General features: G+C 45.5%; 1 protein-coding gene across 1 annotated transcript in view; it reads right to left on the bottom strand.

The window, feature by feature from the left end:
• IL17REL (interleukin 17 receptor E like) overlaps window positions 1-17,605 on the bottom strand; it is a 97,082-nt gene that overhangs the window by 23,814 nt on the left and 55,663 nt on the right. The window contains exon 15 of the mRNA XM_075273437.1: window positions 366-500. Within this exon, the coding sequence (XP_075129538.1) occupies window positions 366-500 (135 nt within the window). The remainder of the gene's footprint in view (window positions 1-365; window positions 501-17,605) is intronic.

The raw sequence follows: 17,605 nt of genomic DNA on the forward strand, positions 1-17,605 counted from the left end.
TCTACAGCTTGGCTTTTGTACCATAATTTCTTCATACATGGCGTGTTATTTATGGTGTTTGTGCTGAAGTCAGAAATTAAAAAATGTTTTCACTTTTCACTCAAAAATACGTATGCGGCAAAATCATTATTTTCTGTTCATGAATTGCAGAACCCTTTTATGCCTGCACCACCAATTGATTTTATTTTTATTTTATTTTTTTGTGTGCGGTTCCAATGTTTGTACTATATATATATATATATATATATATATATATATATATATAAATATAAAATTTTTTTTTTTTTTTTTTTTCTACATCCATATCTGGCTTCACCTGCAACAGATTTTTCCAGACCCTATTTGCTGCACTTGGAGGGACAAACGTGTTTTTTGAAACCAAACCATTGTTTACCATTTTTGATCAGTGACATTTTCATTGGTATAGAACAAATAGCACATCCATTAGCATGAGTAAAAGACTGCTTTGGGATAGCACGCTCAAAAGTGTACTGACAATTCTAAAACGAATAGAAGTGAATACAATAAACTTTGGAATATATCTTATTAAATAAATCTCTTTCCTTCTGTACTTATGAAGTCGGGGCCCCACGGGCCTGAAACGCTGCGGGCAAAATGCTGCGGCTAAAATCACAGCGTATTACAGAAAAACAAAAAACTTGATAGTCTTCAGTAGTTGATACCTTTTTAATGGCTAACTAATAATGATGACAGGTTACAATGTTTCGGAACGTCTAGGCTCCTTTCTCAATTTACTTGAGCTGTTTAATACTGAAATTGACATGCTGAACTTAAATCTGCAGTTACTTTTCTTCTATCACGTCAAGTTTTTTTCTCTACAGCGTATCTTGATGTGACCACGCTGGGCTATTTGGTAACGCATGCGACAAGGTGGTGGGAGGTTGTGCACCCGGCTCCCGCGCGCGCGTGGTGACGTCATAACTGTCCCGACTGACTGGGAGAAGACGCTGAGAGGTGAGTACTCAGTGTTGGGCTGTGGTGAGCGCCATGGTTACTATACTGTGCGGGCGGGGGTGCGATAGGCAGTATACTGTGTGCAATGTAGCACTATATGTGTAGGGGGGCTGCAATGTTGCACTGTGTGTGTAGGGGGCTGCAATGGGGAATATGATTGTGATGGAGCAATGGGCAGGCTTTGTGCCCTGCGCTCCAGACATCCTGTGTCCTGTTCTAGTCTACTACCACAGAATAGAACAGAGCAGGCCTTGCACACGGATCTGTTTTCACGGTCGTGTGCAGGAAGCCTTAACTATATTAGTCAGGCCCTCTGAAACCATTCCAATTTCTAATGTGGCCCCGTGGGAAAATTGCCCACCCCTAGTCTAGATGGCTATCGTTTTCAGAATTTTTTTTGTGAGTTCTTGTTTGTAGACAAGCAATTAACAGAATTTATTATTTTATAGACATAAGTACTTTTTTGCTTTCCATTCGATCATGTCTGCGGCTTCATCTTCTCGTCGTAAGTGCCTCAACAGCCCTGATTCGTTTTGTTACATCTGTGGCAGTTTCACCATTCCAAGTAAAAACTTTACTACTTCTAAAACAATGGACAAAACTGAGCAATAAATAGCAATTGTAGGAAGAAAATAACTCTAGTATATTCAGATTAATTTCTGCTTCATTGTCATGTAAGTGTATATTTTGTAAGATTTTCATGAAAAATGGAGGGTATCCTGTATCTTAAAAACTTGACGTGTTAGAGAAAAACGGGGGTCATTTTTGGAACCAAGAGCTAAAAGTAAGTCTGAAACAAGTGTCAGATCTAAGTCAACAAAAATTGTGTTCCCCAGTGTAATATGTCTTATGGAGTTTGATGCGCTGATTCCGCTTGCGGAAAAAGGAAATGACCAGCTCCCATTGAAGTGAATGAGCGACGTTTTTTTTTTTTTTGAGCCAGATTCTTTGCAGACCCCCAAGTATAATGATCGGCGGATTGGGAGAGGTAAGGGAACATAAAAAATACTGTTACTTACCTCTCCACGATCCTGCCAGGCCTCCTTCCTGACGTCCTTTCTGATGTCACATGAACCGGCCTGCATCCCGGGTCATGTGACGTCTGACGTCATTTCAGAAGGACGGCAGCAGAGAAGACAGCATAGGAGCCGGGAACAGGTAAGAAACAGTAATGTTTTTTAAAGTTTTTATTCCCCTGGTTCTCCGATTACTCTGGGGCCTGAAATGTAGGCAAAATAGTGGAGCATGCTGCATTATGTTGACCACTAACAGGCTCCCTATGCTACATTCGTTCATACTTTGTACACACAGTGTAACGCCCTGTTTACTGGCCCCCACAGAGTATACTGCTCTCTTTATTGGCCCTCATGCAGTATATTGGCATATTGCCCCCTTTTTAGCCAGTTAACTTGACATCTTAATTCCTCAGATCTAAGTTTATTCTTTGAGATGTGTCCAGAACAAGTCTGATCTATTGAAAACTCTTTACAACTTACAAGTCTTAAAGGATGTGCTGCATACTTGGTGACCTCAAAGCTGCTTACATATTGTACAATGGCATGTCAATTTCTGGGAAAGGGTTAAAATTAAGGGGAAAAAAGTGTGTATGAACAAACCAATCCGGAAATACCACATGACTACTGTAGTGGGAATTTCCCTGTACTCTAAAATTGCTGTGTAAGAAAACATTTTTACTGTGAACAATGGCTGAAAGGTCGCTTATTGGGCATGCATGACAATCTGAGAGTTTTCAGGCTGTAGAGAATCTATTGCTAAAATATTTTCACTGTTCTCAGCTTTCCAATAAACCTACCTTTGCTATATATTTCTTGCATGGTACGTATACCCAACATGACATCTGATAACATGTCCTTTGACAAAAGGCAAATGTCTAGTTGCTCTGTGGTAACTAGAAGACTATATTAATACTATTCATCCACAACTCATTGTACAGAACTATGCAAATATTGTCCCTGCAGAAGGGGCCACAGGGTGGCTCAGTGGTTAGCACTGCAGTATTGAAATCCTGGGTTTGAATCCTGCCAGGAACAACATCTGCAAAGAGTTTGTATGTTCTCCCCGTGTTTGCATGGATTTCCTCCCATTCTACAAAGATATACTGATAGGAAAAAAAATGTACATTGCATGCATGTCATTCTAAGAATTCTGGGAAAGGAAAATCCAAATAAGTTCTCCTTGGTGGAAAAGAGGAACTTGTTCTAGCACCAGTTTTTAGAATGTAGCTATATGGACCCATCGATGGGGAGCTATTAAAAAATGGTTTGTAGCACTTTTCTCTCCACATGATTTCTGCTGACAACACACAAAAAAACATCCAAAATTGTGTGATTTATGCTGCCATGCGTAGGATTTTTCAAGTACCATCCACTATGCTGCTGCCACTGTAAATTACCATGGATTAACCCAGTGTGTACTTGGCATAATAACTATGCACTTATGACTTACCATACAACTGTCTTTTATACATATCCAACATACTTTAATTATCTCAGCTGCAGATTACAATATAAAGTACAATATTTAGATGCACTCATTTCTGTTATGGACTACAATAAAGCTTTTCAGATCATGAAAAGGACATTCTTTAATTGGATTCTCCAGACTAAAATTATTGAGAACAAATGATTGGTGGGAGAGTCAGACCCCATTGATCTGCTACTGATAACCTATCCTTAGTAAAGGTCATCAGTATGTTTAACTCCGAAATCCCCTAATAGAGTAATGTTAGTACATGTATTATATTTGCAACAGTATCAGTGATACTTACTACAAGGTATATCACAGATCTGGACAGGGAAAGAGTAACTCACATCCACCCTTAAGCTCTGTGGGAAATCAAGGATAATACATTTTGAGATACATACTTTATTAGTAATTAATATATAAAGCTAGGACTGTTTGCCATAATATTTTAACATGATGGTGGATTACTAATTATCAATATTAGTAGCAATATAATGTATCATTTTAATAACACGGTATTTTACACCTTCAAGAGGTATACACATTCTGACAGATCTCCAAAATGAGCCAAACCTGAAGTCCTGGTACTACAGAAGATTATTTTGTAGCATTTTTAACAAAAACATTTGTATATGACTTTTATTCATGCTTTGACAGATGTTTTCCCTGTGGTATAGGGCAGGGGGGATCTGAGAAATGGTTTATATGGTCTCGCTGGGGTTTTTTTTTTGGATACTTTGCTGCATGGGCTTTTGTCTTGTCTTAATATCTCTATGTATTTGAATAAGAATCTGTTAAAAAAAACTAATAAGGATCTGATTTAAAAAAAAAAAAATGTGCATATCTGTTAATTCAGAGAAAATCCAGTGTTTGTATTACATCTTTGCTTAAAGGGGTTGTCTGTTTTCCTTAATGGGCTATCCTTTCGATATGCCACATCGTTGGGGAGGGGACACTTTCCATAAGATCTTGGGGTACATCTGTGGAAATTTGTGTTCCTTCCCTAAAAGAGCATTTATGAAATCAGTAACTGATTGGTCAAGAAGATCTTGTTCACAATCGCAGTTAAGGTATTTGATATGGTAGACTTGAGAGATTTGTGGTCGCCAATTGAGTTGATCTTCTACAAACTTATCACACCATGCGTTTGGGAATCTCACTATGTGTATAATGGCACAGTTATACTACAAGAGAACAGCTTTTCCCAAACTGTTCCCACTGTGTTAAACTATTGTACTAGAAGTGTTTGTCTATGGAGACTGCATGGCTGTGTGCTTGACTTGCAATACGTGTGGCTAAAACACCTGAACTTATTAGTTAGTAGGTTTGTATGGTTGGTCATATACAATAATGTATGTTAATAGCTGTACAACATTCAACATTACATTTTCAGAAGACACAGGGCCCTCCTTCAAGCTTTTGGAATTGGACTCAACATGTGAGACAGTGTTCTTGCTGAGTCCACTTTCAACAGCCTGAAGAGCCATATTCTGTTGTCTAAGGAGACACTGCAACTTTTATGTTGCAAAAACTAGTGGTGAATCATAAAGGTGGGTGGTATAGAAGACATGCTACTTTATTTTTTATTTTATTTTTTTAATCCACCACTGTCTATCTTTATAAACTGGATCAGCAAAGCCTGAATATTAGAGATGAGCGAACAGTGTTCTATCGAACTCATGTTCGATCGGATATTAGGCTGTTCGGCATGTTCGAATCGAATCGAACACCGCGTGGTAAAGTGCGCCATTACTCGATTCCCCTCCCACCTTCCCTGGCGCCTTTTTTGCTCCAATAACAGCGCAGGGTAGGTGGGACAGGAACTACGACACCGGTGACGTTGAAAAAAGTAGGCAAAACCCATTGGCTGCCGAAAACATGTGACCTCTAATTTAAAAGAACAGCGACGCCCAGCTTCGCGTCATTCTGAGCTTGCAATTCACCAAGGACGGAGGTTTCCGTCCAGCTAGCTAGGGCTTAGATTCTGGGTAGGCAGGGACAGGCTAGGATAGGAAGGAGAAGACAACCAACAGCTCTTGTAAGAGCTAAATTCCAGGGAGAAGCTTGTCAGTGTAACGTGGCACTGACGGGCTCAATCGCCGCAACCCAGCTTTCCCAGGATCCTGAATGGAATACACTGTCAGTGTATTCCCGTATACCCGATATATACCCCGATACCCGTTCCAACGGTGTGCCCCCCCCACCTTCACCCCAGAAATACCCTGCAAGTCCCCTAGCAATAGAATTGGGGCTATATACACCCACTATTTTTACTACTGGTATACAGTGCCATTGTCTGACTGGGAATTCAAAGAATATATTGGGAATACAAATACCCTCATTTCTTGCTACTGCCATATAGTGCCAGTGTCTGACTGGGAATTCAAAGAATATATTGGGGTTACGTGCACCCACAATTTTTACTACTGGTATACAGTGCCATTGTCTGACTGGGAATTCAAAGAATATATTGGGAATACAAATACCCTCATTTCTTGCTACTGCCATATAGTGCCAGTGTCTGACCGGTAATTCAAAGAATATATTGGGGTTACGTGCACCCACAATTTTTACTACTGGTATACAGTGCCATTGTCTGACTGGGAATTCAAAGAGTATATTGGGAATACAAATACCCTCATTTCTTGCTACTGCCATATAGTGCCAGTGTCTGACTGGTAATTCAAAGAATATATTGGGGTTACGTGCACCCACAATTTTTACTACTGGTATACAGTGCCATTGTCTGACTGGGAATTCAAAGAGTATATTGGGAATACAAATACCCTCATTTCTTGCTACTGCCATATAGTGCCAGTTTCTGACTGGTAATTCAAAGAATATATTGGGGTTACGTGCACCCACAATTTTTACTACTGGTATACAGTGCCATTGTCTGACTGGGAATTCAAAGAATATATTGGGGTTACGTGCACCCACAATTTTTACTACTGGTATACAGTGCCATTGTCTGACTGGGAATTCAAAGAATATATTGGGGTTATAAATACCCTCATTTCTTGCTACTGCCATATAGTGCCAGTTTCTGACTGGTAATTCAAAGAATATATTGGGGTTACGTGCACCCACAATTTTTACTACTGGTATACAGTGCCATTGTCTGACTGGGAATTCAAAGAATATATTGGGGTTATAAATACCCTCATTTCTTGCTACTGCCATATAGTGCCAGTTTCTGACTGGTAATTCAAAGAATATATTGGGGTTACGTGCACCCACAATTTTTACTACTGGTATACAGTGCCATTGTCTGACTGGGAATTCAAAGAATATATTGGGGTTATAAATACCCTCATTTCTTGCTACTGCCATATAGTGCCATTGTCTGACTGGGAATTCAAAGAATATATTGGGGTTACGTGCACCCACAATTTTTACTACTGGTATACAGTGCCATTGTCTGACTGGGAATTCAAAGAGTATATTGGGAATACAAATACCCTCATTTCTTGCTACTGCCATATAGTGCCAGTTTCTGACTGGGAATTCAAAGAATATATTGGGGTTACGTGCACCCACAATTTTTACTACTGGTATACAGTGCCATTGTCTGACTGGGAATTCAAAGAATATATTGGGGTTATAAATACCCTCATTTCTTGCTACTGCCATATAGTGCCATTGTCTGACTGGGAATTCAAAGAATATATTGGGGTTACGTGCACCCACAATTTTTACTACTGGTATACAGTGCCATTGTCTGACTGGGAATTCAAAGAGTATATTGGGAATACAAATACCCTCATTTCTTGCTACTGCCATATAGTGCCAGTGTCTGACTGGTAATTCAAAGAATATATTGGGGTTACGTGCACCCACAATTTTTACTACTGGTATACAGTGCCATTGTCTGACTGGGAATTCAAAGAATATATTGGGGTTATAAATACCCTCATTTCTTGCTACTGCCATATAGTGCCAGTTTCTGACTGGTAATTCAAAGAATATATTGGGGTTACGTGCACCCACAATTTTTACTACTGGTATACAGTGCCATTGTCTGACTGGGAATTCAAAGAATATATTGGGGTTATAAATACCCTCATTTCTTGCTACTGCCATATAGTGCCATTGTCTGACTGGGAATTCAAAGAATATATTGGGGTTACGTGCACCCACAATTTTTACTACTGGTATACAGTGCCATTGTCTGACTGGGAATTCAAAGAGTATATTGGGAATACAAATACCCTCATTTCTTGCTACTGCCATATAGTGCCAGTGTCTGACTGGTAATTCAAAGAATATATTGGGGTTACGTGCACCCACAATTTTTACTACTGGTATACAGTGCCATTGTCTGACTGGGAATTCAAAGAGTATATTGGGAATACAAATACCCTCATTTCTTGCTACTGCCATATAGTGCCAGTTTCTGACTGGGAATTCAAAGAATATATTGGGGTTACGTGCACCCACAATTTTTACTACTGGTATACAGTGCCATTGTCTGACTGGGAATTCAAAGAATATATTGGGGTTATAAATACCCTCATTTCTTGCTACTGCCATATAGTGCCAGTTTCTGACTGGTAATTCAAAGAATATATTGGGGTTACGTGCACCCACAATTTTTACTACTGGTATACAGTGCCATTGTCTGACTGGGAATTCAAAGAATATATTGGGGTTATAAATACCCTCATTTCTTGCTACTGCCATATAGTGCCATTGTCTGACTGGGAATTCAAAGAATATATTGGGGTTACGTGCACCCACAATTTTTACTACTGGTATACAGTGCCATTGTCTGACTGGGAATTCAAAGAGTATATTGGGAATACAAATACCCTCATTTCTTGCTACTGCCATATAGTGCCAGTGTCTGACTGGTAATTCAAAGAATATATTGGGGTTACGTGCACCCACAATTTTTACTACTGGTATACAGTGCCATTGTCTGACTGGGAATTCAAAGAATATATTGGGGTTACGTGCACCCACAATTTTTACTACTGGTATACAGTGCCATTGTCTGACTGGGAATTCAAAGAGTATATTGGGAATACAAATACCCTCATTTCTTGCTACTGCCATATAGTGCCAGTGTCTGACTGGTAATTCAAAGAATATATTGGGGTTACGTGCACCCACAATTTTTACTACTGGTATACAGTGCCATTGTCTGACTGGGAATTCAAAGAATATATTGGGGTTATAAATACCCTCATTTCTTGCTACTGCCATATAGTGCCAGTTTCTGACTGGTAATTCAAAGAATATATTGGGGTTACGTGCACCCACAATTTTTACTACTGGTATACAGTGCCAATTTCTAACTAGGAATTCAAAATGCGCAAGGCTCCCGGAAAGGGACGTGGACGAGGCCGTGGGCGAGGTCGGGGGAATGGTTCTGGGGAGCAAGGTAGCAGTGAAGCCACAGGGCGTCCCGTGCCTACTCCTGTGGGGCAGCAAGCATTGCGCCACTCCACAGTGCCAGGGTTGCTTGCCACATTAACTAAACTGCAGGGTACAAACCTTAGTAGGCCCGAGAACCAGGAACAGGTCTTGCAATGGCTGTCAGAGAACGCTTACAGCACATTGTCCAGCAGCCAGTCAGACTCTGCCTCCTCTCCTCCTATTACCCAACAGTCTTGTCTTCCTTCCTCCCAAAATTCCGAAGCTTTACAGAACAATAACCCAAACTGTCCCTGCTCCCCAGAGCTGTTCTCCGCTCCTTTCATTGTCCCTCAACCTGCCTCTCCACGTCACGATTCCACGAACCTAACAGAGGAGCATCTGTGTCCAGATGCTCAAACACTAGAGTCTCCTCCATCTCCGTTCGATTTGGTGGTGGATGACCAGCAACCCACCCTCATCGACGATGATGTGACGCAGTTGCCGTCAGGGCATCCAGTTGACCGGCGCATTGTGCGGGAGGAGGAGATGAGACAGGAGTTGGAAGAGGAAGTGGTGGATGATGAGGACACTGACCCGACCTGGACAGGGGGGATGTCAAGCGGGGAAAGTAGTGTGGATGTTGAGGCAGGTGCAGCACCAAAAAGGGTAGCTAGAGGCAGAGGCAGAGGTCAGCAGCTTAGGCGAAGCCAGGCCACACCCGGAATCTCCCAAGATGTTCCAGTTCGTACCCAGCCCCGAAAAACTCCCACCTCGAGGGCACGTTTCTCGAAGGTGTGGAGTTTTTTCAAGGAATGCGCCGAGGACAGATATAGTGTTGTCTGCACAATTTGCCTCTCGAAATTGATTAGGGGCTCTGAGAAGAGCAACCTGTCCACCACTTCAATGCGCCGTCATTTGGAATCCAAGCACTGGAATCAGTGGCAGGCAGCAACGGCAGGACAAAGGCCGCCTGCCGTTCACGCCACTGCCACTGCCTCTGCCACTGCCACTGCTGACTGTGCTGGCGATGCACTCCAGAGGACGAGCCAGGACACCACTTCATCTGCCTCCGCCACTTTGTTGACTTCTACCTCATCCTCCCCTGGTCCTGTCTTATCTCCTTCTCCTGCACCATCAAAGGCACCATCAGGCGTTTCTTTACAACAACCCACCATCTCTCAGACATTGGAGCGGCGGCAGAAATACACTGCTAACCACCCACACGCGCAAGCCTTGAACGCCAACATCGCTAAACTGCTGGCCCAGGAGATGTTGGCGTTCCGGCTTGTTGAAACTCCCGCCTTCCTGGACCTGATGGCAACTGCGGCACCTCGCTATGCCGTCCCTAGCCGTCACTACTTCTCCCGGTGTGCCGTCCCCGCCTTGCACCAGCACGTGTCACTCAACATCAGGCGGGCCCTTAGTTCCGCGCTTTGCACAAAGGTCCACTTGACCACCGACGCGTGGACAAGTGCATGCGGACAGGGACGCTACATTTCACTGATGGCACACTGGGTGAATGTAGTTGAGGCTGGGACTGCTTCCCAAACTGGCCCGGTGTACCTCGTCTCCCCGCCTAACATTCCTGGCAGGGACACGAGAAGAACACCCCCCTCCTCCTCCTCCTCTACCGCCTCCTCCTCCGCCACCGCCTCCTCCTCCGCCACCGCCTCCTCCTCCGCTGTTAGATTGACCCCAGCTACGAGTTGGAAACGTTGCAGCACTGGCGTTGGTAGACGTCAGCAGGCTGTGCTGAAGCTGATCAGCTTGGGGGACAGACAGCACACTGCCTCCGAGGTGAGGGATGCCCTCCTCGATGAGACGGCAATATGGTTTGAGCCGCTGCACCTGGGCCCAGGCATGGTCGTTTGTGATAACGGCCGGAACCTGGTAGCAGCTCTGGAGCTTGCCGGACTCCAACATGTTCCATGCCTGGCCCACGTCTTCAACCTAGTGGTGCAACGTTTCCTAAAGAGCTACCCCAATGTTCCAGAGCTACTGGTGAAAGTGCGGCGCATGTGCGCCCACTTTCGCAAGTCGACAGTAGCCGCTGCTAGCTTAAAATCTCTCCAGCAACGCCTGCATGTGCCACAACACCGGCTTTTGTGCGACGTCCCCACACGCTGGAACTCAACGTTTCAGATGTTGAATAGAGTGGTTGAGCAGCAGAGACCTTTGATGGAATACCAGCTACAAAACCCTAGGGTGCCACAAAGTCAGCTGCCTCAGTTTCACATCCATGAGTGGCCATGGATGAGAGACCTTTGTGACATCCTACGGGTCTTTGAGGAGTCCACAAGGAGGGTGAGCTCTGAGGATGCGATGGTGAGCCTTACAATCCCGCTCTTGTGTGTTCTGAGAGAATCCCTGATTGACATCAGGGATAACTCAGATCACACAGAGGAGTTAGGGATAGCATCCGATCCGTCACAGCTGGAGAGTAGGTCCACACATCTGTCCGCTTCACTGCGTTTAATGGAGGAGGAGGAGGAGGAGGAGGAGGAGGAGGAAGAAGAGTTGTCCGATGATGTGATGGTGATACAGGAGGCTTCCGGGCAACTTCGAATCGTCCCATTGTTGCAGCGCGGATGGGTAGACATGGAGGATGAGGAGGAAATGGAGATTGAACTTTCCGGTGGGGCCAGAGGAGTCATGCCAACTAACACTGTGGCAGACATGGCTGAGTTCATGTTGGGGTGCTTTACAACCGACAAGCGTATTGTCAAAATCATGGAGGACAACCAGTACTGGATCTTTGCTATCCTTGACCCCCGGTATAAAAACAACATCTCGTCTTTTATTCCGGTAGAGGGGAGGGCCAATCGCATCAATGCTTGCCACAGGCAATTGGTGCAGAATATGATGGAGATGTTTCCAGCATGTGACGTTGGCGGCAGGGAGGGCAGTTCCTCCAGTAGGCAACCAAGTTCTCACCAGTCCACACAAACGAGGGGCACACTGTCTAAGGTCTGGGACACCTTGATGGCACCCCCTCGCCAAAGTGCCGCCACGGAGGGTCCTAGTGTCACCAGGCGTGAGAAGTATAGGCGCATGTTGCGGGAATACCTTTCCGACCACAGCCCTGTCCTCTCCGACCCCTCTGCGCCCTACACGTATTGGGTGTCGAAGTTGGACCTGTGGCTTGAACTTGCCCTATATGCCTTGGAGGTGCTGTCCTGTCCTGCCGCCAGCGTCCTATCTGAGAGGGTGTTCAGTGCAGCCGGTGGCATCATCACTGACAAGCGCACCCGTCTGTCAGCTGAGAGTGCCGACCGGCTCACTTTGATAAAAATGAACCACCACTGGGTAGAGCCGTCATTTTTGTGCCCACCTGTGTAAAGCACCCCAACATGAAACTCCATGTCTGTACTCAACCTCTCCAATTCCTCCGCATCCTCATACTCATCCACCATAAGCGTTGCACAATTCTGCTAATACTAGGCTCCCTCCACCCTGATTTCCCCCAACTCTGCTGGTTAGAGGCTCCCTCCACCCTGATTTCCACCAACTCTGCTGGTTAGAGGCTCCCTCCACCATGAATTGGTCCAAACTGGGTTTTTTAGAGGCTCCCTCCACCATGAATTGGTCCAAACTGGGCTGGTTAGAGGCTCCCTCCACCATGAATTGGTCCAAACTGGGCTGTTTAGAGGCTCCCTCCACCATTAATTGGTCCAAACTGGGCTGGTTAGAGGCTTCCTCCACCATGAATTTGCCCAAACTGGGCTGTTTAGAGGCTCCCTCCACCATGAATTGGTCCAAACTGGGTTTTTTAGAGGCTCCCTCCACCATGAATTTGCCCAAACTGGGCTGTTTAGAGGCTCCCTCCACCATGAATTGGTCCAAACTGGGCTGGTTAGAGGCTCCCTCCACCATGAATTGGTCCAAACTGGGCTGGTTAGAGGCTCCCTCCACCATTAATTGGTCCAAACTGGGCTGGTTAGAGGCTCCCTCCACCATGAATTGGTCCAAACTGGGTTTTTTAGAGGCTCCCTCCACCATGAATTGGTCCAAACTGGGCTGGTTAGAGGCTCCCTCCACCATTAATTGGTCCAAACTGGGCTGGTTAGAGGCTCCCTCCACCATGAATTGGTCCAAACTGGGCTGGTTAGAGGCTCCCTCCACCATGAATTTGCCCAAACTGGGCTGTTTAGAGGCTCCCTCCACCATTAATTGGTCCAAACTGGGCTGGTTAGAGGCTCCCTCCACCATGAATTTGCCCAAACTGGGCTGTTTAGAGGCTCCCTCCACCATGAATTGGTCCAAACTGGGTTTTTTAGAGGCTCCCTCCACCATTAATTGGTCCAAACTGGGCTGGTTAGAGGCTCCCTCCACCATGAATTGGTCCAAACTGGGCTGGTTAGAGGCTCCCTCCACCATGAATTTGCCCAAACTGGGCTGTTTAGAGGCTCCCTCCACCATTAATTGGTCCAAACTGGGCTGGTTAGAGGCTCCCTCCACCATGAATTGGTCCAAACTGGGTTTTTTTAGAGGCTCCCTCCACCATGAATTGGTCCAAACTGGGCTGGTTAGAGGCTCCCTCCACCATGAATTGGTCCAAACTGGGCTGGTTAGAGGCTCCCTCCACCATGAATTGGTCCAAACTGGGCTGGTTAGAGGCTCCCTCCACCATTAATTGGTCCAAACTGGGCTGGTTAGAGGCTCCCTCCACCATGAATTGGTCCAAACTGGGTTTTTTAGAGGCTCCCTCCACCATGAATTGGTCCAAACTGGGCTGGTTAGAGGCTCCCTCCACCATTAATTGGTCCAAACTGGGCTGGTTAGAGGCTCCCTCCACCATTAATTGGTCCAAACTGGGCTGGTTAGAGGCTCCCTCCACCATGAATTGGTCCAAACTGGGTTTTTTAGAGGCTCCCTCCACCATGAATTGGTCCAAACTTGGCTGTTTAGAGGCTCCCTCCACCATGAATTGGTCCAAACTGGGCTGTTTAGAGGCTCCCTCCACCATTAATTGGTCCAAACTGGGCTGGTTAGAGGCTTCCTCCACCATGAATTTGCCCAAACTGGGCTGTTTAGAGGCTCCCTCCACCATGAATTGGTCCAAACTGGGTTTTTTAGAGGCTCCCTCCACCATGAATTTGCCCAAACTGGGCTGTTTAGAGGCTCCCTCCACCATGAATTGGTCCAAACTGGGCTGGTTAGAGGCTCCCTCCACCATGAATTGGTCCAAACTGGGCTGGTTAGAGGCTCCCTCCACCATTAATTGGTCCAAACTGGGCTGGTTAGAGGCTCCCTCCACCATGAATTGGTCCAAACTGGGTTTTTTAGAGGCTCCCTCCACCATGAATTTGCCCAAACTGGGCTGTTTAGAGGCTCCCTCCACCATGAATTGGTCCAAACTGGGTTTTTTAGAGGCTCCCTCCACCATTAATTGGTCCAAACTGGGCTGGTTAGAGGCTCCCTCCACCATGAATTGGTCCAAACTGGGCTGGTTAGAGGCTCCCTCCACCATGAATTTGCCCAAACTGGGCTGTTTAGAGGCTCCCTCCACCATTAATTGGTCCAAACTGGGCTGGTTAGAGGCTCCCTCCACCATGAATTGGTCCAAACTGGGTTTTTTAGAGGCTCCCTCCACCATGAATTGGTCCAAACTGGGCTGGTTAGAGGCTCCCTCCACCATGAATTTCCCAAAACTTGGCTGGTTAGAGGCTCCCTCCACCATGAATTGGTCCAAACTGGGCTGGTTAGAGGCTCCCTCCACCATTAATTGGTCCAAACTGGGCTGTTTAGAGGCTCCCTCCACCATGAATTGGTCCAAACTGGGTTTTTTAGAGGCTCCCTCCACCATGAATTGGTCCAAACTGGGCTGGTTAGAGGCTCCCTCCACCATGAATTTCCCAAAACTTGGCTGTTTAGAGGCTCCCTCCACCATGAATTGGTCCAAACTGGGCTGGTTAGAGGCTCCCTCCACCATGAATTTCCCAAAACTTGGCTGTTTAGAGGCTCCCTCCACCATGAATTGGTCCAAACTGGGCTGGTTAGAGGCTCCCTCCACCATTAATTGGTCCAAACTGGGCTGGTTAGAGGCTCCCTCCACCATGAATTGGTCCAAACTGGGGTTTTTAGAGGCTCCCTCCACCATGAATTTGCCCAAACTGGGGTGTTTAGAGGCTCCCTCCACCATGAATTTGCCCAAACTCTGCTGGTTAGAGGCTCAATCCACCCTGATTTTCAAAACAAATGTTGGTGCCAACCTCAACTTACTACAAGGGCCAAATTCACTGCTGGTGACAAGCTCTCCTCACTGCAAGTGCCAAATACACATGTTTCAAGGTGTTTTCCTACTGTCAGAGAGGTGGTATTGAGTGTGTAAAGTGTGTAGTTGTTAGGCTGTGATGTTGGGGTAATAGAGGGTCTTTGGTGTGTTAGATGCCCCCAGACATGCTTCCCCTGCTGTCCCAGTGTCATTCCAGAGGTGTTGGCATCATTTCCTGGGGTGTCATAGTGGACTTGGTGACCCTCCAGACACGGATTTGGGTTTCCCCCTTAACGAGTATCTGTTCCCCATAGACTATAATGGGGTTCGAAACCCGTTCGAACACACGAACATTGAGCGGCTGTTCGAATCGAATTTCGAACCTCGAACATTTTAGTGTTCGCTCATCTCTACTGAATATGTGTCCTTATCCTGATGGTAGCCTTCAAAGGTCATTACCTTACCAACTAGCCTGAAAGTAGATCAACAACTCTAATGCTAAACAGGTTTGGTCGATACTGAAGTCTTTATCATATCTAATATCTTAATTAAGTTATCTTAGTGAATGTCTCATTGCACATTTTTACACATTTGTTTCATGCCTGCAATGTTATACAAGAATACAGCATGCATGTGAGCTAAACTCGTGATAAGGCAGGGATATTTGAATATGACTCTGAATATACAGGTGTTCTTTAAATCTTCTTCATATACAGCATACCTAGGAGAGATTAATGACCACCTCCTTATTTTATCAATAACTAGAGGGGGGACCCGGCTTCGCACGGGTATATTACATTTTATGTTTGTGTAGTGGCCCCATAAGAATTGTCCAATTTTGCACTGGTGTATTTTGTATGTTGTTTGTGTGTATGTCCATAAGCGTCATGTGATTATGTGTATCTCATTTTGGATGTCAGTGAAAAACCTGTGATCAGTTGTTATGGATACCTGGAGTAAAGCTGTATCTAATCCTTCCCCGTGTAGTACTGTGTTTAGATGCAAGTATCCAATCCTTGTTGGTGTGGTACTGTGTGCAGATGCACATATCTAATCCTCCCCGTGTGGTATTGTGTGAAGAGGCGCATATCTAATCCTCCAGTAAGTGAAACTGTGTGCAGACGCGCATATCTAATGACTCTGGCGTGCGGTACTGTGTGCAAATGCGCGTATCTAATACTCTGCCGTGTGGTACTGTGTGCAGATGCACGTATCTAATCCTCCCCTGTGTGGTATTGTGTGAAGAGGCGCATATCTAATCCTACGGCATGTGGAACTGTGTGTAGACGTGGGTATCTAATCCTACGACATGTGATACTGTGTGCAGACGTGCGTATCTAATCCTACGGAATTTGGTACTGCGTGCAGACGCGCTTATCTTATCCTCTGGCGTGTGGTACTGTGTGCAGACGCACGTATTTAATCCTCCCCTGTGTGGTATTGTGTGAAGAGGCGCATATCTAATCCTACGGCGTGTGGAACTGTGTGTAGACGCACGTATCTAAGCCTACGGCATGTGGTACTGTGTGCAGACGCGTGTATCTAATCCTATGGCGTGTACAACTGTGTGAAGACACGTGTATGTAATCCTCCCCTGTGTGGTATTGTGTGAAGAGGCGTGTATCCAATCCCCCGGCATGTGGTACTGTGTGCAGATGCGCGTATCTAATCCTCCCCCGTGTGGTACTGTGTGCTGAGACGCGTATCTAATTCTCTGGCTTGTGGTACTGTGTGCAGAGACATGTATCTAATCCTCCCCTGTGTGGTATTGTGTGAAGAGCGCATATCTAATCCTATGGCATGTGGTACTGTGTGTAGACGCGCGTATCTAATCCTCCCCCGTGTGGAACTGTGTGTAGACGCCTGTATCTAATCCTTCGGCATGTGGAACCGTGTGCAGGCGCACGTATCTAATCCTATGGCATGTGGTACTGTGTGCAGAAGTGCGTATTTAATCCTCTGGTGTGTGGGACTGTGTGCAGACCCGTGTATCTAATCCTATGGCGTGTACAACTGTGTGAAGACACGTGTATCTAATCCTCCCCTGTATGGTATTGTGTGAAGAGGCGCGTATCTAATCCTCCCCCGTGTGGTACTGTGTGCTGAGACGCGTATCTAATTCTCTGGCTTGTGGTACTGTGTGCACACACACGTATCTAATCCTCCCGTGTGGTACTGTGTGCAGACGCGTGTATCTAATCCTATGGCGTGTACAACTGTGTGCAGACGCACGCATCTAATCTTCTGGAGTGTGGAACTGTGTGTAGACGCCTGTATCTAATCCTTCGGCATGTGAAACCATGTGCAGACGCACGTATCAAATCCTTCAGTGTGTGGAACCGTGTGCAGAAATGCGTATTTAATCCTCTGGTGTGTGGGACTGTGTGCAGACCCGTGTATCTAATCCTCTGGCATGTGATACTGTGTGCTGATCTGTGTATCTAATCCTCTGATGCGTGTATCTCAGTTTGGATATCAGTGTTGTATTGTGCATGTCGAGTGACCCTGTGTATTGCAGTTGGAATATGAGTGAAAGACTTGCAGGTTTGTATTGGCTAAGGGGGGGGGGCA

The sequence above is a fragment of the Leptodactylus fuscus genome, chromosome 5 (assembly GCF_031893055.1).
Source record: "Leptodactylus fuscus isolate aLepFus1 chromosome 5, aLepFus1.hap2, whole genome shotgun sequence".
NCBI classification, from domain to species: domain Eukaryota; kingdom Metazoa; phylum Chordata; class Amphibia; order Anura; family Leptodactylidae; genus Leptodactylus; species Leptodactylus fuscus.